At 37.3% G+C, this 20,893-nt stretch overlaps 1 protein-coding gene across 9 annotated transcripts in view; it reads right to left on the bottom strand.

The window, feature by feature from the left end:
- Positions 1-20,535, bottom strand: part of LOC133243052 (putative bifunctional UDP-N-acetylglucosamine transferase and deubiquitinase ALG13) — a 73,717-nt gene extending 53,182 nt beyond the window's left edge. For 8 of the 9 annotated variants that reach the window (XR_009734954.1, XR_009734953.1, XR_009734955.1 and 5 more), the window contains exons 1-2: positions 7,127-20,535; positions 333-416 (exon numbers count right to left, since the gene is read on the bottom strand). Coding sequence is in view for 6 of the 9 variants with exons in the window: in XM_061409490.1 (XP_061265474.1) it covers positions 333-416; positions 7,127-7,645 (603 nt within the window). In the remaining 3 variants the exon portion in view is untranslated. Of the gene's footprint in view, positions 1-332; positions 417-977 lie in introns of all 9 variants that reach the window. The other variant, XM_061409493.1, reaches the window with a different exon arrangement.
- Between the last annotated feature and the right edge of the window lie 358 nt (positions 20,536-20,893).

The raw sequence follows: 20,893 nt of genomic DNA, 5'->3' as shown, positions 1-20,893 counted from the left end.
ATAGCCAAACCTTTTGTGAACTATGATTACTTGTTTAAGAAAACCGTGAAATGGATAACATGGTCAAAATGTAACTGTTGGGGTATGAGGGGGATAAATGGTAGGAAGGATAAAGATTAGCTTTCATAATTTTTAGAGTACAAACCAATCTAGTTCTGGGAGGAGATCCAGAAGTATGCTACCCAGGGGAAAAGAAGCTAACTGAAAAATTAAATATTTGCTACTGAGAGGAGACTGCAGGACACAATATTCATACATAGGTGCTCAAAATCCATTTCCTATCTGCTGCATATTCTACAAACAACTCTTCCTTGGTTATATATTCTACTTACAGATTCAAAAGTTTGTTGATTTTCTCTCATATATGAGACACAAGCCTTCCTGATTTCCAAGTGATGGACCTGGCTGCAAAACAACTAAGAAGAAGAGAAAGACCAGCTCACTGTCAGCAGTCATTTGAAATAGAAGCTCCTAACTTAAGACTATGAACTAGATACTCAAGCCTCCCCCTCCATTCAGAACATATGTAGGAAATTCAGAAATTAAGTCCTGATCTTACTAAAATCTGTTTTTGTCATCTTTAATGATACTGAGGAGGTGATTCTGTCATGCTCCCCCCTTCTACTACTTATGGGCACCATCTATAAATTTTTCCTTAGGTATAAAGTTTAGAGGAACACAGAGTTGCTTATAAAGGATCAAGATACATTTCAAAGATTTTTTAACCCCATTATGTTATCTCTTACATTCCAAAGTGTCATTTAGAAAAGACAACAAAGGCACAGCAATATATTTGAACTAATCGGCAAAGGCACACACCAAGCTAGTTAAGTACCAGAGAGAACGTAATGTTTTAAATACGAAAAAGAGAAGGGAATTTTGTTTTGGTGGGTTACAGTTCTTTCAGCTACAGTACTGTGCCAAGTCTCAAACTCCAAAAACTTAGCATGGGAAAGGTATATTTGTTTTCCTTTTACCTGCTCTGAAATAGCACGAAAGAGGCAAGAGGCATCCTTGGCAGTCAGCTTTCGAAACAGCCCTAAGCTGCCTAAATATTCATCCATTGATGCCTCATTCAGAGGCTTCTGGCCGCAGTACTTTTTCCATCCTTTATGCATTGTGTACAAGGGATAGAGGTGGGCAGGGGGAGAAGGGAACACACGTGTGGCAAGAAGGAAAAAGCAGAGCGCAGGGAGGAATAGGTAGCAGTGACAAGGGCTTGCTTATGCAGGTATCCGGAAAGCAGCCCAAAGTCTAGGCATGAGAAGGCAGTTGGAGTCAGCGCTGCAGAATCTTGGCACTTCTCAGGAGCAGAAGCAACGGGCTGGCTTGCCCAGGCTAAGTCAGGACCCTGTGAAAAGAAGAGGAAGAGCCGATGCTCCTACAAACAAAGAACTTGATTTGAGAAGGAGACATGAGAGGGAGAAGGAACTTGCAGAGCTACCCAGTTGGGGAACGGTGGGATTAACCCAACCAGCCCAAGGTTGAGAGAAGTATTCACAAGCAGCTGAGCTTTCTGACCAAAAAGAACCTGAGCTTGCAGCTTAATTCAAGGCAACTGCTGCACGAGGTTGCAAAGGAACTGCAATAAGGCTCAGGTGTGTATGATGCACCTCAGCCCACATGACACTGCTTTAAGACCTCTGCCGAATTTTCAGTCTCTGCCCAAGTTTCCTGCTCCCTTCATAGTTTCATGGAGATGAGAGGGGAAAAAAAAATCTGAACACAATTAACTAAGTAGTAAGCTTTTGTACTATCTTAAAAAACAAAGAAATTGGGGGTGGGGTGGCGGACTCCCTTAATCTAAAGTGGTAGAGGTCACATCTCAAGTAAAGTGCCAAAGCAGTTATTTCAGGTATGAGATTTAAGTAATCTTATTTAATTCTCCTAGATAATAACCCTCTGCTAGGATCATAGAATGGGCTTCCCTGGAGGCTCAGCTGGTAAAGAATCCACCTGCAATGCAGGAGACCTGGGTTGGGAAGATCCCCTGGAAAAGGGAAAGGCTACCAACTACAGTATTCTGTCCTGGAGAATTCCATGGACTGTATAGTCCATGGAGTCGTAAAGAGCCGGACACGACCGAGCGACTGTCACTTTCAGGATGACAGAAATTAAATCCATTAGTTATGCTAGGAAACACTGACACAGTTCTTGACTAATGTCTCCAAACTTTTGTATTAACATTAACAGAAAGAGAAATTGCAAAAAAGGGTGTTTCTCTGAAAATGCAAACAATTAAAATGTAAAATGAAGTGTAATGAAAAATATCTTACCCACAAACTTTCTAATGGACTACATTTAAAATGCTGTGGCACAGCACTAGAGGCGTGATTCAATGTTTAGGGCACTTTTCTGGAAAAAAACTGCTCTGAATTCTGAGAAAACCAAAGTAAATATGACTGTTCTTTGTAAGCCTCAAAAACGACTGGTCACTCACATTACCTGATTCCACTGTCAAGTATTAATTAAATGCCAAAATCTAATTTCATCCTTACTTTTTCTAAGTGTTTTTTAAAAAATAATAGATCTAAAGCTGGTTTTGGAGAAGCTGTAAAATTAAGCTGCTTTCAAAACTGTTTTTCTGTTATCTGTGGCTCCAGTAGTAATGACCACTGCCCCTTATAGGAAAAGCATCAACAATCAATTTTACAGTTTAGGAGAGAAATAAAAGCATGGAAGAAAAAAATAAAACCTTTACCTTCTTTAGCATGCTAATTTGAAATTACCTTGACTAACTTCTTTTTTAAAGAAGTCAAAACACTGGTGCAAAGTCCTGAAACATGGTTTTGGAAGAGGGATCACCATCTTTCTTTAAGACCCCAAATTCACTGAGAAAAACTGAGTTACAGTGAAAAAGTTATTTCATTTTTGGAATTTCTTACTTGTAGAGAAAATAGACATTCTTCATATTTACTGTCCTTTAAACTAAAAATATTAACCCATACATTTCATTTTGAGAAAGGGGACAGAAAAAGGGAAAATAGGAGAGAGAATCAGAAAAGAGGAGAAAGAGCAAGAACAGAAGAAATATTAGAGGCAGGAAGACAAAGATAGAGGAAAGTAAATGTAAACACACAGAGAAAACACACAGAAAGAGACCCATACAAATATGATTTTTGACGAAGTTGCAAGAGCAGCTCAATACAGAAAAAATTAATGTTTTTATCAAAAAGTGCTGGAGAAACACTTGACAGCCATATGCAAAAGAAAAAAAAATGATCCTCAACCTATACCTCATATCTTCTATGATATGCTGCTAAGTCGCTTCAGTCATGTCCAACTCTGTGCGACCCCATGATGGCAGCCCATCAGGCTCCGCCGTCCCTGGGATTCTCCAGGCAAGAACACTGGAGTGGGTTACCATTTCCTTCTCCAATGCATGAAAGTGAAAGTGAAAGTGAAGTCGCTCAGTCATGTCCGACTCTTAGCAACCCCATGGACTGTAGCCCACCAGGCTCCTCCGTCCATAGGATTTTCCAGGCAAAAGTACTGGAGTGGGGTGCCATTGCCTTCTCCGATCTTCTATGATATAATTAACTCAAAATGGATCAAAGATAGAAATATAGAATAAAACTTCAAAACTTTTAGAAGCAAGGAGAAAATCGTCAAGACCTTGAGTTAGTAAGAGAACTTAGGTATAATATAATAAAAGAAAAACTGATTAATTGGACTTTACCAAAATTAAGAACTTTTGCTCTGCAAATGACACTGTTAGGAAAGTGAAAACACAAGCCACAGGCTGGAAGAATATATCTGTATATCATCTGACAAAAAAGCTTTGTACCAAAAATATATAAAAGAACTCAAAAGTCAACAATAAGAAAACAACTAAACAATTTAAAAATGGGCAAAGATTTGACTACATATATCACCAAAGATACAGGAATGGCTAATTATAGCACATAAGATAATGTTTAACATCATTAGTCATTAGGAAAATGCGAATTAAAACCACAATAAGACATCACTACACACCTACTAGGGTGGCTATGATAAATAATACAGACAATAACAAGTGGCAGCATGGTTGTGGAGAAACTGGATCCTAAGTAAAAGAAGCCAGATGCAAAAGGGGCATGATTCCAAAAGATATGATTCCATCCATATGAAATATACCAAAAATACAAGTCTAAAGAGAAAGAAAGCAGGTTAGTGGTTGCCTACAGTTAGGATGGGAATAAGTATTAAATGCAAACAGGCACAAAGGATCTTTTTGATGGATAAAAATGTTATAAAACTGTTTTGTGTTGATGTCTGCACAACTCTGCGTATTCACTAAAAATTACTGAATTGTATATTTAAAACTCTGGTGATTTTAAAATAACTTTATAATATAGTTCACATACTATACCATTCACTCACAAAGTACATTTCAATGATTTTTTGGTATATTTACAGTTATACATCCATTACCACAATCAATTTTAGAACATTTTTATTAGCCCCAAAATGAAACCCCACATCTCACAACCATCAGCCTCCAATCCTCCTATCCCCACCAACTCCAGGGAACCATTGATTTACTGTCTCTATGTATTTGCCTATACTGGACACCTCGAACAAATGGTATATAATATACTATCCTGTGGAACTGACTTCTTTCACTTAGTACGATGTTTTCAAGGAGCACCTATGTATCAGTATTTCAATCCTTTGTATAGTTAAGGTAGATTTTAGTTATCCATTCATCAGTTGACAGCTATGTGGGTAGTTTCCACTTTTTGACAATCAAATGACTGATGCTGTTATAAACATTCATGTGCAAGTTTTTGTCTGGACACTTCTATTCTCTTGGGTAATACCAAGGAATGGAATTGCTTCAGCTGCACTACCGTCATTCTCATCTGTAGCATATGAGAGTTCCCAAATCACATTATTGTCCATCTCTTGGATTATAGCCATCCCATGTAGGTATGAAATGGTATCTTCTTTGTGTTTTGCTTTTTTTTGCATTCCCCTGATGGCTAATAATGTTGATCATCTCTTCATGTACTTATTGGCCATGTGTTTACCTTTAATGAGATACTACTACATACATCAAAGAATGACCAAAATATTTTTTTAAATGACAATACCAAGTATTGACAAAGATGAAGAACAACTGGAACTCTCATATGTTGCTGGTAGGAATATAAAATAGTACATCCACTCTGGAAAAATAGTTTAGCAGATTCTTATAAAATAGAGTTGTCCTATGACCTAACAACCCCACTTCTGGGTAAATATCCAAGAGAAATGAAAACTTAAGTTCACACAAAAACCTGCACATGAATATTTATAGCAGCTTTATTAATAATCATGATTCCTCCCAAGCTGGAAACAATCCAAACATCCTTCAAATGGTGAATGGAAAAACTGTGGTATATCCATAAAACAGAATATTCCTCAACAATAAAGAATAATTATGGATACATACAAGAATATGGGTGAATTCCAAATGCACTGTGCTAAGCCAATGAAGAGAGCTTCAAAGGGTTACATACTGTATGACTGCATTTATATGATATACTGGAAAAGACAAAACTATAGAAAGGGAAAATAGATCAGTTGCTGCCAGTTGTTAGGATTGCAGCAAAGGGTTGACTGTAAAGGGATGACAGGAGGGGATTTAAAGATGGAGTGGAAGAGTTCTGTATCTTACATTATACATTTTTAAAAATGTATAGAACTATACATGAAAATGCTAATTCTGCTATATTTAAATGTAAAAATGAATAAAACAAAAGCAGTAGAAGGAACAGAATTTATACTTGAGGAGCTCACAAAACAGACAAGGTTGTAGAGATAAAAACAAGGAAATTTGAGGATCAATTTAGGAAAGCCAATATCCAACCAACAGGAGTCCCAAAATGAGATGAAGAAAGTGCAGGGGAAGAAATGATGATGATGATGTAAGGAAAATTCGACCACTGCAGGATATGACTGTCTATATTTAGACTGAAAGAGTCCATGAAGTAGTCAGAACAATGAAAGCAAAAAAGATGATCTGCAATGCATGTAACAATATTTCTAAAGTCAGGGAATAAAGATTCTAAAGCTTTCTGAGAGGAAAAACAGATCTTATACAAAAGATCACACATATGAATAACAATAAATTCTCAACAGAAGAATTATAAGCTAGAAAACAATGAAGTTCAATATTTGAGGGGAAATTATTTCCAACCTTGAATTTTATACCAAGCTGTCAATCAGATGGGGAGACTAGAAGAAGGCATTTTCAAACTTGATTAAAAAAATGTGTCAACCTTTATCAGAAAGCTAGTGGAGGACATCTGAAACCAAAATTAATAACCCCACAAAAAATGGGTGGGGCGCATGGAACCCTGGAAACAGAAGATTCCAAAAGAGAAGCAAAAGAAATTTTAAGGTAAGGTTGCAGGGGAAATTCCAGGAGGACAGACTTTTAAGCAGGACTAGATAGAGAACCACCAGTTGAGGTAAAATAAAACTACAGCACAGACATATTAAAAAATAAATAAGTTACAGATAACCTAGCATGTTTAAACATACTAGGAAAGATGACCTCCTGGGATGGAGAGCTTGAGAATAGTTCTATAGAAAACTGAGCAAATGAAAAAAAAAAATAAAAATGAAGTAGTTTTATAGAAATGTAATCAATCAACACAACATTGCTCATATGTGAATATTTACTAAAGAAATCATAATGTCAATGCTGAAAACAGATCTCACCATATTTGATAAACTAAATTTGTTTTTGTTTTTTAAATTTAAATATCACCTATAGACTTCCTGAGGCTTCCCAGGTAGTTCAGCGGTAAAGAATCCACCTGCCAATGCAGGAAATGCAGGTTCAATCCATGGGTCAGAAGATCCCTTGAAGAAGAAGATGGCAACCCACTCCAGTATTCTTGTCTGGAAAATCCCATGGACAGATGAGCCTAGTGGTCCACGGGGTTGCAAGAGTTGGACAGGACTTAGCAACTAAACAGACTTCCTAATATGGAAGAAAGTGAGGAAGGAGATAAGGCCTCTCTTCCACAGTAGAAAGTCTGTAAGTTTTGTTCAGTTGAGTCGCTCAGTCATGTCTGACTCTTTGCGACCCCGTGAAGGCACGCCATGCCTCCCCGTCCATCACCAACTCCCGGAGTTCACTCAGACTCACGTCCATCGAGTCAATGATGCCATCCAGCCATCTCATCCTCTGTCGTCCCCTTCTCCTCCTGCCCCCAATCCCTCCCAGCATCAGAGTCTTTTCCAATGAGTCAACTCTTCGCATGAGGTGGCCAAAGTACTGGAGTTTCAGCCTCAGCATCATTCCCTCCAAAGAAATCCCAGGGCTGATCTCCTTCAGAATGGACTGGTTGGATCTCCTTGCAGTCCAAGGGACTCGCAAGAGTCTTCTCCAACACCACAGTTCAAAAGCATCAATTCTTTGGCGCTCAGCTTTCTTCACAGTCCAACTCTCACATCCATACATGACCACTGGAAAAACCATAGCCTTGACTAGACGGACCTTTGTTGGCAAAGTAATGTCTCTGCTTTTCAATATGCTATCTAGGTTTGTCATAACTTTTCTTCCAAGGAGCAAGCATCTTTTAATTTCATGGCTGCAGTCACCATCTACAGTGATTTTGGAGCCCCCCAAAAAATAAAGTCTGACACTGTTTCCACTATTTCCCATCTATTTCCCATGAAGTGATGGGAACAGATGCCATGATTTTCGTTTTCTAAATGTTGAGTTTTAAGCCAATTTTTTCACTCTCCACTTTCACTTTCATCAAGAGGCTTTTAGTTCCTCTTCACTTTCTGCCATAAGGTGGTGTCATCTGCATACCCGAGGTTATTGTTAATTCTCCCGGCAATCTTGATTCCAGCTTGTGCTTCTTCCAGCCCAGCATTTCTCATGATGTACTCTGCATATAAGTTAAATAAGCAGGGTGACAATATACAGCTTGATGTACTCCTTTTCCTATTTGGAACCAGTCTATTGTTCCATGTCCAGTTCTAATTGTTGCTTCCTGACCTGCATACAGGTTTCTCAAGAGGCAGGTCAGGTGGTCTGGTAGTTCCATCTCTTTCAGAATTTTCCACCATTTATTGTGATCCACACAGTCAAAGGCTTTGGCATAGTCAATAAAGCAGAAATAGATGTTTTTCTGGAACTCTCTTCCTTTTTCCATGATCCAGCGGATGTTGGCAATTTGACCTCTGGTTCCTCTGCCTTTTCTAAAACCAGCTTGAACATCTGGAAGTTCATGGTTCACATATTGCTGAAGCCTGGCTTGGAGAATTTTGAGCATTACTTTACTAGCGTGTGAGATGAGTACAACTGTGCAGTAGTTTGAGCATTCTTTGGCATTGCCTTTTTTTGGGATTGGAATGAAAGCTGACCTTTTCCAGTCCTGTGGCCACTGCTGAGTTTTCCAAATTTGCTGGCATAGTGAGTGCAGCACTTTCACAGCATCATCTTTCAGGATTTGAAATAGCTCAACTGGAATTCCATCACCTCCACTAGCTTTGTTCGTAGTGATGCTTTCTAAGGCCCACTTGACTTCACATTCCAGGATGTCTGGCTCTAGGTGAGTGATCACACCATCATGATTATCTTGGTCATGAAGATCTTTTTTACAGTTCTTCTGTGTATTCTTGCCACCTCTTCTTAATATCTTCTGCTTCTGTTAGGTCCATACCATTTCTGTCCTTTATTGAGTCCATCTTTGCATGAAATGTTCCCTTGGTATCTCTAATTTTCTTGAAGAGATCTCTAGTCTTCCCCATTCTGTTGTTTTCCTCTATTTCTTTGCATTGGTCGCTGAGGAAGGCTTTCTTATCTCTTCTTGTTATTCTTTGGAACTCTGCTTTCAGATGCTTACATCTTTCCTTTTCTCCTTTGGTTTTTGCTTCTCTTCTTTTCACAGCTATTTTTAAGGCCTCCTCAGACAGCCATTTTGCTTTTTTGCATTTCTTTTCCAAGGGGATGATGGTCTTGATCCCTGTCTCTTGTACAATGTCACAAACCTCCGTCCATAGTTGATCAGGCACTCTATCAGATCTAGTAGCTTAAATCTATAGATGATATTTAAAGATAAGAAACAAGTTAGAAAGTATCATTTACAAAACATATAAAATGTTTACCTACAGGAAGCAGGATCAGAGATGAGGAGGAATGGGACACAGAACTGCTGTCTCTTGTTATAAGCCTTGTAGAACCAGTTAATATTTTACATATTTACATGTATTATCTTAGGAAATAAGTTAATTCAATAAAGTGAGCAAGAAACAGAACATAATAAACTGGAAAAATGATAAGCATAATGTTACAGCTAAAAGGGACCTCTTGTTTTAAAGAAGAGAAGTTCTTCATTCTTTACAGATGAAGAAATAAGTTTCAAATAATTATAAGACTTGTTCATGTTTTCACATCCAATTGGCAATAGTACTAGGACTGGAACTATATATTGTCTCCTGATTTTTGCAATTACTATAGAGGGATTGCATTCTAAAGAAGATATGAACTAAGACTCAGAAATGAGTAACTACAAGTTACGTTCCCCAAATTAGTAAAATAGGACTTTTAAAAAAAGACCTGTAGGACAATACTAAAATTCCTCCCGTTTATAATAGAAAGCAATCTCATAGTAATAAATACTGTCCTTTGAAACATCTATTACACTTGAAATCCCAATTGGCTAACTATTCTTCCACAGCAAACTACTCCAATACTGCAAACCTCTAGAACAGTGGTTCTCGAGGGAAGGGCTTGGAAAAAGATTGCCCCATGCCCAGAAATTCTGATTCAGCCAGGGCTGGGGTGGGTCCCAAGAATCTGCATTTCTAATGGCTTCCCTGGTGGCTCAGTGATAATCTTCCTGCCAATGCAGGAAATGCAGTTCAGTCCCTGGGTCCAGAAGATACCCTGGAGTAGGAAATGGCAACCCACTCGAGTGTTCTTGCCTAGTTTCCCAGAGGAGCCTAGTGAGCTACAGTCCACGGAGTTGCGAAAAATTGGGCATAACTTAGCAACTAAACAAGCAGTTCTGAGGTGGTATTGATGCTACTAGCCCAGGACCAGAGAAGGCAATGGCACCCCACTCCAGTACTCTTGCCTGGAAAATCCCATAGACGGAGGAACCTGGTAGGCTGCAGTCCATGGGGTCGCTAGGAGTTGGACACGACTAAACGATTTCACTTTGACTTTTCACTTTCATGCATTGGAGGAAGAAATGGCAACCCACTCCAGTGTTCTTGCCTGGAGAATCCCATGGACAGAGTAGCTTGGTGGGCTGCCGTCTATGGGGTTGCAGAGTCGGACACGACTGAAGCAACTTAGCAGCAGCAGCAGCAGGACCACACTTTGGAAACCAGTGCTCTAGAACAAGGTATTCCACCAGTTATTAATAAGTGTTGCTAAGAAGAGAATTTCAAGGCCCTATACTATAATCCTGTCTTTAAAGTTCATATGCCCATTAGCAAAATTAAAGGCTCCAGTTCAGTTCAGTTCAGTCACTCAGTCATGTCCAACTCTTTGCAACCCCATGAATTGCAGCACGCCAGGCCTTGCTGTCCATCACCATCTCCCGGAGTTTACGCAAACTCACGTCCATCAAGTCGGTGATGCCATCCAGCCATCTCATCCTCTGTCGTCCCCTTCTCCTCCTGTCCCCAATCCCCCCAGCATCAGACTCTTTTCCAATGAGTCAACTCTTTGCATGAGGTCATCAAAGTACTGGAATTTCAGCTTTAGCATCATTCCTTCCAAATGACACCCAGGGCTGATCTCCTTTAGAATGGACTGGTTGGATCTCCTTGCAGTCCAAGGGACTCTCAAGAGTCTTCTCCAACACCACAGTTCAAAAGCATCAATTCTTTGGTGCTCAGCTTTCTTCACAGTCCAACTCTCACATCCATACATGACCACAGGAAAAACCATAGCCTTGACTAGACGGACCTTTGTTGGCAAAGTAATGTCTCTGCTTTTCAATATGCTATCTAGGTTGGTCATAACTTTTCTTCCAAAGTGTAAGCGTCTTTTAATTTCATGGCTGCAATCACCATCTGCAGTGATTTTGGAGCCCCAAAAAATAAAGTCTGACACTCTTTCCGCTGTTTCCCCATCTATTTCCCATGAAGTGATGGGACCAGATGCCATGATCTTTGTTTTCTGAATGTTGAGCTTTAAGCAAACTTTTTCACGCTCCTCTTTCACTTTCATCAAGAGGCTTTTTAGTTCCTCTTCACTTTCTGCCATAAGGGTGGTGTCATCTGCATATCTGAAGTTATTGATATTTCTCCTAGCAATCTTGATTCCAGCTTGTGCTTCTTCCAGCCCAGTGTTTCTCATCATGTACTCTGCATATAAGTTAAATAAGCAGGGTGACAATATACAATCTTGACGTACCCCTTTTCCTATTTGGAACCAGTCTGTTGTTCCATGTCCAGTTCTAAAGGCTCCAAGGAATGCCAAAGTTACCTGCTTAACTTTGACCTGGTCTTTCCCTTAAGTGGAAAAAAGGCCAAGTCAAAGTTAATCCACCTGCAATACAGGAGACCTGGGTTCGATCCCTAGGTCGGGAAGATCCCCTGGAGAAGGTAAAGGTTACCCACTCCAGTACTCTGGCCTGGAGAATCCCATAAACTGTATTGTCCATGGGGTCACAAAGAGTTGGACACAACTGAGCGACTTTCACTTTCAGTTTCAAAGTTAAACAGGCAACTTTAGCATTCAAGTTACTAATGGTTTTTAGTGCACTATAGCTAAATGCTTTCAAATTTTCAAAGTCTGAGCAATGTTACTCCAGGAATTTTTCTGTGATCTAAATCTAAGGATGTTGGAATAATTACATTAGATACTACATGTCAAATGCTTACATAACTGCTTAATAAGTATTTGTTGCTGTTGTTGTTTGGTTGCGAAGTCATCTCCAACTCTTTTGCAACCCCATGGACCACCAGGTTCCTCCGTCCATGGGATTTCCCAGGCAAGAATACTGGAGTGGTTTGCCACGTCCCCCTCCAGGGAATCTTCCTGACCCAGAGATCAAATCTGTGTCTCCTGCATTGGCAGGCAGATTCTTTACCACTGAGCCACCAAGGAAGCCCCCTGTTAACTGCTATCTGCCAAATAAAAAGGTTCACTAAGAAATTATTCTTTGGTCCAAAAAAAAAAAAAAAAAAATAGGTAAGAAACAGAACAATTTCACCTAAATTCTACTGGAAATCAAGCCGTAATTCAAATACAGCTTCTCAGAGGTGCTTTCCCAAACTTTAATGCATCTCCTCCCTTTGACATTGAAAATAGGAAGAAAAACAATTGCCTAAAAGACCTTTTAAGCACTGTACTATGGGTACAGATTAAAATAAATTGAAGAAAATAAAAATAATTAACAAATCATTTGACCTGTCATAAAATTGATGTGCTTTTACAACTACTTTTCATACCATAATTCAACTTGAAAAAGGGATTCGTTGTTTTAACTGGAATAGTCTATTTCTTCTTTCACTGATGAAATAGGGAAATTCTCTGTACTATGAAGAATATAAATACTAATAGTTTTAATTCTAAGATAACACTCCTTCATGTTTCTATAAGTAAATTAAATATGTCTGGATTTTTTTTTTAAAGCATACACTGACATATATGGTATAGTTGTAAATGTATAAAAATGCTTTTGAGTAATTAATTTCTAAGAGACAATAGAGTATCATGAAAAGATTATGAAATTTGTTATGCCATTTCAATCTGTCTGCATTGATTTCCTTAAATGAAAGTGAAGTCGCTCAGTCGTGTCCAACTCTTTGCGACCCCATGGACTGTAGTCCACCAGGCTCCACCATCCATGGGATTCTCCAGGCAAGAATACTGGAGTGGGTTTGCCACTTAACTGTAAAACAAAGTTGACAGGCTATATGATGTCTAAGTTCTTTCAGGTCTAAGGAAGTGTGATTCTCTGTGAGTCAAAAGTGGGTAACAGATATGCCCTCCCTTTAGATGAACAAATTTCTGATCAACATTGACCATAGCTTGTAGGGGGATTAACATATTATCCTGGCAAATTGTGGGGCTGAATGGCCCACATAAAAATAAATAATAAATCTTATCTTGTCAAATGAAATAAACAGACTTGGATTTTTAAACATAACAAAATTTGTAACTATGTGTGGTGATGGATGTTAACTAAACTTATTGTGGTAATCATTTTTGCTATGAAAGTGAAAGTCGCTCAGTCATGTCCGACTCTTTTTGACCCCATGGACTTACACAGTCCATGGAATTCTCCAGGCCAGAATACTGTAGTGGGTAACCATTCCCTTCTCCAGGGGATCTTCCCAACCCAGGGATCGAACTCAGGTCTCCTACACTGCAGGCAGAGTCTTTACCAGCTGAGCCACCAGGGAAGCCCTTACTTTTCACTACATATACATACCAAATCATTAAGTTATACAATTTAATGTTACATGTCAATTATAAGTCAACAAAACTGAAAAAATTAATAATAGATATATGTATATAACAACATCATTGCCTGCTGTAAAGGCAATTAGCATTTTTTTTAATTGATAAATCATTTACTTCAGTCATTTTTCAGTATGAAATAACATGGGGCCAATGGGGGAAACTGCTCTGCAATTCTATAGAAACCTGTTACGGTCTTTCATTACTGAAAAATTTAATGGTAAACTTTTTAAAAAACATTTTTAACAGCACTCTGAAACTAGAACCTGTCACTTCTTTTCATGATGAACATTTAAGACAGAAGTAGCAAGGCAAGATTAGTGAAGAAAAGAAATACAATGGTTCTAAAACAAAATCCGGCCATAAGACCCTATACCAACTCCTCAAAGTTTTAGGAAGGAGTCTATAAAGAAAAATAACTGACTTCCCAGAACAGTTATTCTTGTTCAGATATGCAAAACAGAAGAAACATTATCAGGAGCCACTTGCTTTCATTTCCTCTCTTCCCTAGTTCCACCCAAAGCATTCTAATACAGATTAGAAAAAAAAAGAAAAATAGTATGTTTAAAAATATATTGACACAGAAATACTGAAGGTTGTTTTTTGTTGTTTTTTAAGCTACTTGCAGTGTCCAATCAGTCTACAGACAGACAGGGAATTAAAGGAAGGGAGAATAAAGACCAGAACATTCTTTTGTTTTGATGCACTGAAGAGACTCATTCCCTTACTCCTCTAAGTAAACTTTAATTCTCTAACCACAACCCCAGCTTGAGACTGAATATGAATTTAAATATGAAATTCAAGGAAGATTTTGCTTTATTACTTAGGACTGAATTCTAGCAAAGTATCTCTAAGCCTAATCCTACTTCTTAAAACAAAAACTGTAACCAAGAGGAATGTATTATTTCAACATTTTTTTTTAATTCAAACATGCCACACATGTCTTAGAAGTCACCTATGAGGGAAGCTAGTTTTACTAATTTACAAATGGAAAAACTGAAATTCAGAAAACTACTTAGGATGAAACATAGGAATGTTTTTCACTCCTAAATTTGGGGAGTAGGTGTATTATCTACTCTCTTCATACAGTAGTAGAGAAACAATCAGTATATTCTGGAAAAAAGAGGAAATGAACAGAAAACAATGCAATATATGGCCTCTCTCAGACATTCCAACAGTGACTGAACTAAGGTTCAGCAAATACCTTAGAAGCACACTTGACAGTAAATGAGTAAATTATAACACTATGTTGCTTTACCAGATAGCCTAATGTAATATATCCTAAAATAGCTACTATAAATGTATATAATTTTCATTTAGCTCTTTTTATCAATTAGAAACTACTACAAAAGTTTTTGGGTTAGAGATACTGAGTTAAAGTATTCAGGTTAGTTTCAAAATGCTGTGTGGCATGTTTCAAATGAGAAAAATTTATAATTTGTTTTATATTATAAAAACTGGAAGTCACTAAATTTAAATGTATTTAATCAGAGGGTTTAATTATAAAGGAGTCTGTTATCATTAAATATTAATGAACAATGACCAAGGAATCAAATTACTGAAGTTGGCCTCCATCTAGGGATTCTTAACCTAGCACAGCCTCAAGGTACCTGTAAATTCCTTGTAACTCATGGCAAAATGTTAGTACAGAGAGAAACAGAGTTTTAAGTATTTTGAAGCGTTTCATGATCTCCCAAAAGCTTAAGAACGAATGTCTTTGAAAGCAGGACTGTAGCCATCAAAATCCCATGACATGGGAATTCTCTGAAGGTCTAGTGGTTAAGACTCTGTGCTTCCACTGCCAGGGGCATGGGTTTGATCCCTGCTCAGGGAACTAAGATCTAGTAGGCTGCAGAACACAGACACCCCGCCCCCAAAAATCAATCATGACAGAGTATCAATCTGCCAGGATATAGTAAAAATTCATAAAGACAGTAAGGATCTAGAAATGAAATACCAAAACAGATAGGACATGATGGTATTAAAAACTGCTCAAAATATTTTTTAAGAATCAATATCAACATCAAGAAACACGTATTTTACCTTGCCGTCTAAAGCTAGATTTTTTTGCTTATCTTTTATCTAGCCAGCCAAAAAATCATAAGAATTGAAAGAACTATACCAGATTGTACTAGAATATTCATTTAAGGAATGAACCATTTAACAAGGAATTAAGTGTGATTTCGTGGTTATCCTCTGTACTCTCTTACTGGAAAACACTATAGCTACTGCTTTTTATAAATCTCGGATTTTTAACACCATGTTTGTCCAAAAATCCCCAACAGGTATCGTTATTTGACAGATCCTTAAATACCACTAGAACATTACATAGGATCAGCACTGCTATGTTTTAGATGCTATTTCTACAAACGCTTGATCCTACAAACTTCACCATATCATCACATCTTTCTTCTGAATGAGAGGCATACTAGATATTTTGAAGTCAAGTCAAAGACAGTGTGAAGTGAAAGTGTGCAAGATGACAATGTTTCCTAGCCCCAATATCTAATCAAGATAATCAGAAAAGACTACTAAATTACAGAAGTGCATTTATCATTTATGGACAGCCTACTGTTTTTCTGGCAGAAGACTCATAAATATAGTTCCTCCTCAAGCATACTGTAAGAGTTACTCCAGAGCAGGAACCAAGTCTAGAGTCCTGCTGATACAAAAAGTAGATACTTATCATGCATTTATGTTTAAAAATAAAAACAAAAAAAAAGTAAGAGAACAAATAAATAAGTGGGCTTGAGACATTTAGGAAGTAAAGCTGAGAGTATCTGGTGACCAATCATATATAAAGGATTGGAGATGTAAAAGTTAAAGCCTGGAGGACTGACTCAATGGTGACACCATTAATAGAAATAAGGATCTCAGAAGCATGAAAAGAAGTAAGATTTGTTTGGGGGCACATCAAGTTTAGGATACTTCAGAAATTTATGAGACTGACATGACCTATAGGCAACTGGAAATACCATACAGGAGCTCAAATCACAGTTGGGGGATATATATGGGAGACAATATGAGAAACCCTGGGAGTGAAAATACCAAGAAAAAGTATATAAAGAAGACCAAAAATAGAGCCCAAAATACAAACATTTTAAGAGAAAACAAGAGCGTGGCAAATAAGTTGCAACCAGGCAACCAACTGGGAGTTTAGCAATCAGTATGCTTTCAAATTAGCAATGTAAAAACTGAAATAGATTACATAGCTACAATCACAATTCCCAGACCATCTTTTGGATATTTAAGTAGCATAAAACTACTTTTTCACATTATGCTCTGAGGTCAGTCTCCTCACTTGCAAAATGGAACAGTAACTATTTCATAAGGTTATATTATAAATGAGTATGTTTGTATAAAATGTTTTAAACAGTACACCATACATACTAAGCAGGCAATGGGTGTTAACTGTTACTATTTTCACTCCCCACTCCCCCAAAAATGTATGGTACTGTTTAGCAGAAGATTGATTACCACACAGCTATCAGGACCACCCAGTCCAAATCGTTTCCAAAACACAATTTTAAATAATCCGCCCATACGTCTCATTTCTCAGACCATATGAAGATTTTTGGTCATCTCTGATAACTTCCTATTTTTAACAAATCACAGAGATTAAGTGCTTACATTATTAAGATAAAGGACCAAGAAAAATTACATCACTGTTAGTCATTCCTGACATCCTTAGTCTTGGAAAACTTCCTCAAATTGTCAAAGTGGTACACATTTTTATATTGCCCTGTGTCTACATGATTTGCCTTTAAAAACATAGAAAGCAGCGCTCTAATTCTAGGTTCTAGGTGTCTAGAATCACTACAGTACTTTGAGATGATTACTTTTCGCAGAACCATACAAGTTCATCAGTTCTGTCTTACCTAACACCAAATCCTTTTTTCCTTCCAAATTATAAAGTCTATTATAAATCCTTTACTTTCCAAGCATCCATAACTTCACATGACCTTTCACCTACTCCAACATCAATCAACTTTCTACCATTACCTGCCCACCTCTGAACCTACCAACAATGTGAATTTCTCGAAATGCTAAACTTTCTCTTTCACTGCCTTAACTTCTCAGTATCTCTCAACATAAAACTGCTAAATAAACTGCACTGCACTTAGGCATTGATTTAAAAAAATCTGAAGCCCTGTCAGGTAATGAAACTAAACAAATTTTATTTTAGTGGATACATATTTCAAATAGAATTTTGGTTACCATTGATTTCTTCATAAGGTTCAATCAGACAAACACTTGGCAATTAATTTATCCTAGCCTCTTTCCTAATCTGTAAAATGAGTGGTTTGCACTAGGTATTTTTAAAATTCTCTACCAATTCCAAAAATCTAAAATTCTTTGTCTTAAAGTCTATTTGTTCAATCTAGTATCAATCCTATCCATGGCATTTTGCTAGATTCCAAAAACTCAGGAGTCACCGGTTTTTAAGTCCAAGGTAAGGATGCAACACACGAAAGGAAAACCCAACTTAGTGAATTGTGAAATTCCCACTAAAATAAACTTCTGGAAATGAAGAAAATCTCCCTTGGATGTGATTAAAGTAACTAAAGTAAATACTGCTACTGCTAAGTCACTTCAGTCATGTCTGACTCTGTACAACCCCATAGACAACAGCCCACCAGGCTCTCCTGTCCCTGGGATTCTCCAGGCAAGAACACTGGAGTGGGTTGCCATTTCCTTCTCCAATGCATGAAAGTGAAAAGTGAAAGTGAAGTCGCTCAGTCATGTCCGACCCTCAGCGACCCCATGGACTGCATCCTTCCAGGCTCCTCAATCCATGGGATTTTCCAGGCAAGAGTACTGGAGTGGGGTGTCATTGCCTTCTTCAAAAGTAAATACTAGGCAAACATAAAAAGAAAACAAAAAGCTTACAACATGTATTATGGTATGGTACAAAGAGCACTTCCTTGGTGGCTCAGATGGTAAAGCGTCTGTCTACCATGTGGGAGACCCGGGGTCGATCCCTGGGTCAGGAAGATCCGCTGGAGAAGGAAATGGCAAGCCACTCCAGTACTATTGCCTGGAAAATCCCATGGACAGAGGAGTCTGGTAGGCTACAGTCCATGGGGTCGCAAAGAGTCGGACAAGACTGAGCAACTTCACTTACAAAGAGCACAGGAATGGGAGTCAAGAAGTGGCAGCTCTGTCAAAGGCTATTATTTTAGACAAGTTGTAACCTCTGGCCTTCTTCCTCACCTGAGAAACGATGGGAATGAACTAGACGGTCTTGAAGATTCCTGCCAAATCAAAATGATTCTAAGATATTCACTGGTTTTTAAACCCCACAACTGATACAAAATTTCCTACAAAGCTGTAGTCAAGATGTCACTCACTACACACAACTGACACCACTGGTTGAAGCCTCTGCTAAATGAAATAATGGAATCTGGGTTATGTACTCATGTGGGAAAGAAGCAGAGGATTTAGGGCTTTTTAGTTGTCTAATGTTTAAGTAGACCCTTTCATTTATTTCTGATTCCCTATGGCTAATCCTTCATGACATAAAATAATTAAAGACTGAGTGATCAACACAAATTTTAAGCCACAGTTTTTCTCAAACTAGAGAAAAACATTTAAAAGAAAAGCCCAGAAAAGTGAAACTCTATGGATTTGAATAGGGACTTTCCTATAGCATTTGGTTAACACTAATATATAATACAATTATGATTATGGTGCTGTAAATTCCCAGCCATGTAGATATAGATTACTCACTTTTTGGATTAATTTCAGCAAAATTTTAATCCAAGTTGGCATCCTCCTGCTACCCAGAGTACTTCTCAGCCACCACCTTCTACCATTAGTAACAATTTATTTTATTATTAGCCTAAGTAAAACACAATCAGGAAAATAAATCTACAAAAGCATTATTTAATGCATCCCAAGTAAAATGTTTAGAATATTTAACATCTTGGGATAATATTATTGAAAATAAATCTTTATAGTGAATGCTCTTTTACAGATCAGTTATATCTAAACTTTCTACCAAAAAACTGTCAATATTTATGGATAATCTAGTTTATTTTATAGGTCTTGAGACTACTTACCCTGTTCAGAATTTCATAAAGTATCTATTTTGAGCTATGTGACTTTTAAAACCATACATTTAGGCCATTATACACCTCAGATCATTTATTCATTTGTAAAACTAATTTTATAAGGACATAAATAATTCCTCTATGATGCTACAATAAATGTTTCAATACCACTGTAAGAGGGTGGTCCTTAAAAAAAAACAGCAATTCCTATCGGCACAAATGCTTTTTGATTTACTCTTCTCAAACCAGTAAAGCTTTGGCATTGGGTAAGATTATTTTTGTCACTTTTATCATTGTGAACTGTGTTTATTAATAAGGGTGGGATTATACCGTTACAAAATTCCTTGCGATTTTTATATTTCCTCTTTTTATTTCTCTAACCTTTTTCTTCCCAGACTTTTAATTCACATGAGGCAGTCCCTAGAAATTATTTCTTGACATTTGATTGTCACTTTCTATTTATACTTTATAGGAACAAAATGAATACATCCACTCCACTCTATTCTTCAGGATAACAGTTTCTTGAAGTATAGTAGATCAACTGACTCGAAAGTTAATCTTTTTAAGGTAATTACTGAGCTTATATAAATAATTTATTTCACAGAACACAACCCATCATTTTTGTTTTGTTTTAATTTGGTTGGAGTATGAAGCTAAAGATTCTGACTCAAATGTTTTTTTACAAGTCTGTTACTGTTTCATTGTTTACTCTAAGGAACATAACGTAACTACATATGAGGTTTTTGTCAAAGCTTTCATATTTAATTATTTTTTTCATGATTCCAAGCCCATTTGGGATTCAAGGATAAACTGTGTGAATGTTCACTATATATTTCTTTTACTAAAATACGAAGATTAGGAAAAAGTCTAATAAACTTGTGAAACTGCAATTAGAATTTGGACCCAAATGCTAACATTCACAAATAAAATTTTCTATACATTCTATAGATGTAGGAGACTTATTAATTTATATTATTCTATAAACATATACTCTATATTAAACTTGATTTAACCACATTCCACGGGTTGAATTTGAGGGGTGTTTTTAAAGTGTTGAGAGTTTAGTGTTTATTTTTGTAATCCAACAACTTTATCCAAAAATGCAGAAAATTTTTCTGGCTGGCCAGGAGGAAAACAGTTCAGTGTTGATAAGTCCATTGACTGTAACAGCCCGGGAAGCATGCTAAAACAAAAGAAGAAAAATATTAGGTAACATGGGAGAAAATTTCATAATTCAATTCTGCCCACTTGATGACTGAATCTAACTTCCAAGAATAATGTGATGCTTCTCAAACTATGTGAATTTTAATGTATTTTAATATTACAGGTATGTACACTAATAATAAAACAACACAAAGAGCTTATGTCAATAGCAATGCAACAGTCACTTAATCTTTTATGTCAACTGAAATAGTTCAGAAAT

Source organism: Bos javanicus, chromosome X (genome assembly GCF_032452875.1).
Source record: "Bos javanicus breed banteng chromosome X, ARS-OSU_banteng_1.0, whole genome shotgun sequence".
Lineage (NCBI taxonomy): Eukaryota > Metazoa > Chordata > Mammalia > Artiodactyla > Bovidae > Bos > Bos javanicus.
This window is presented reverse-complemented; position numbering and strand designations above follow the sequence as displayed.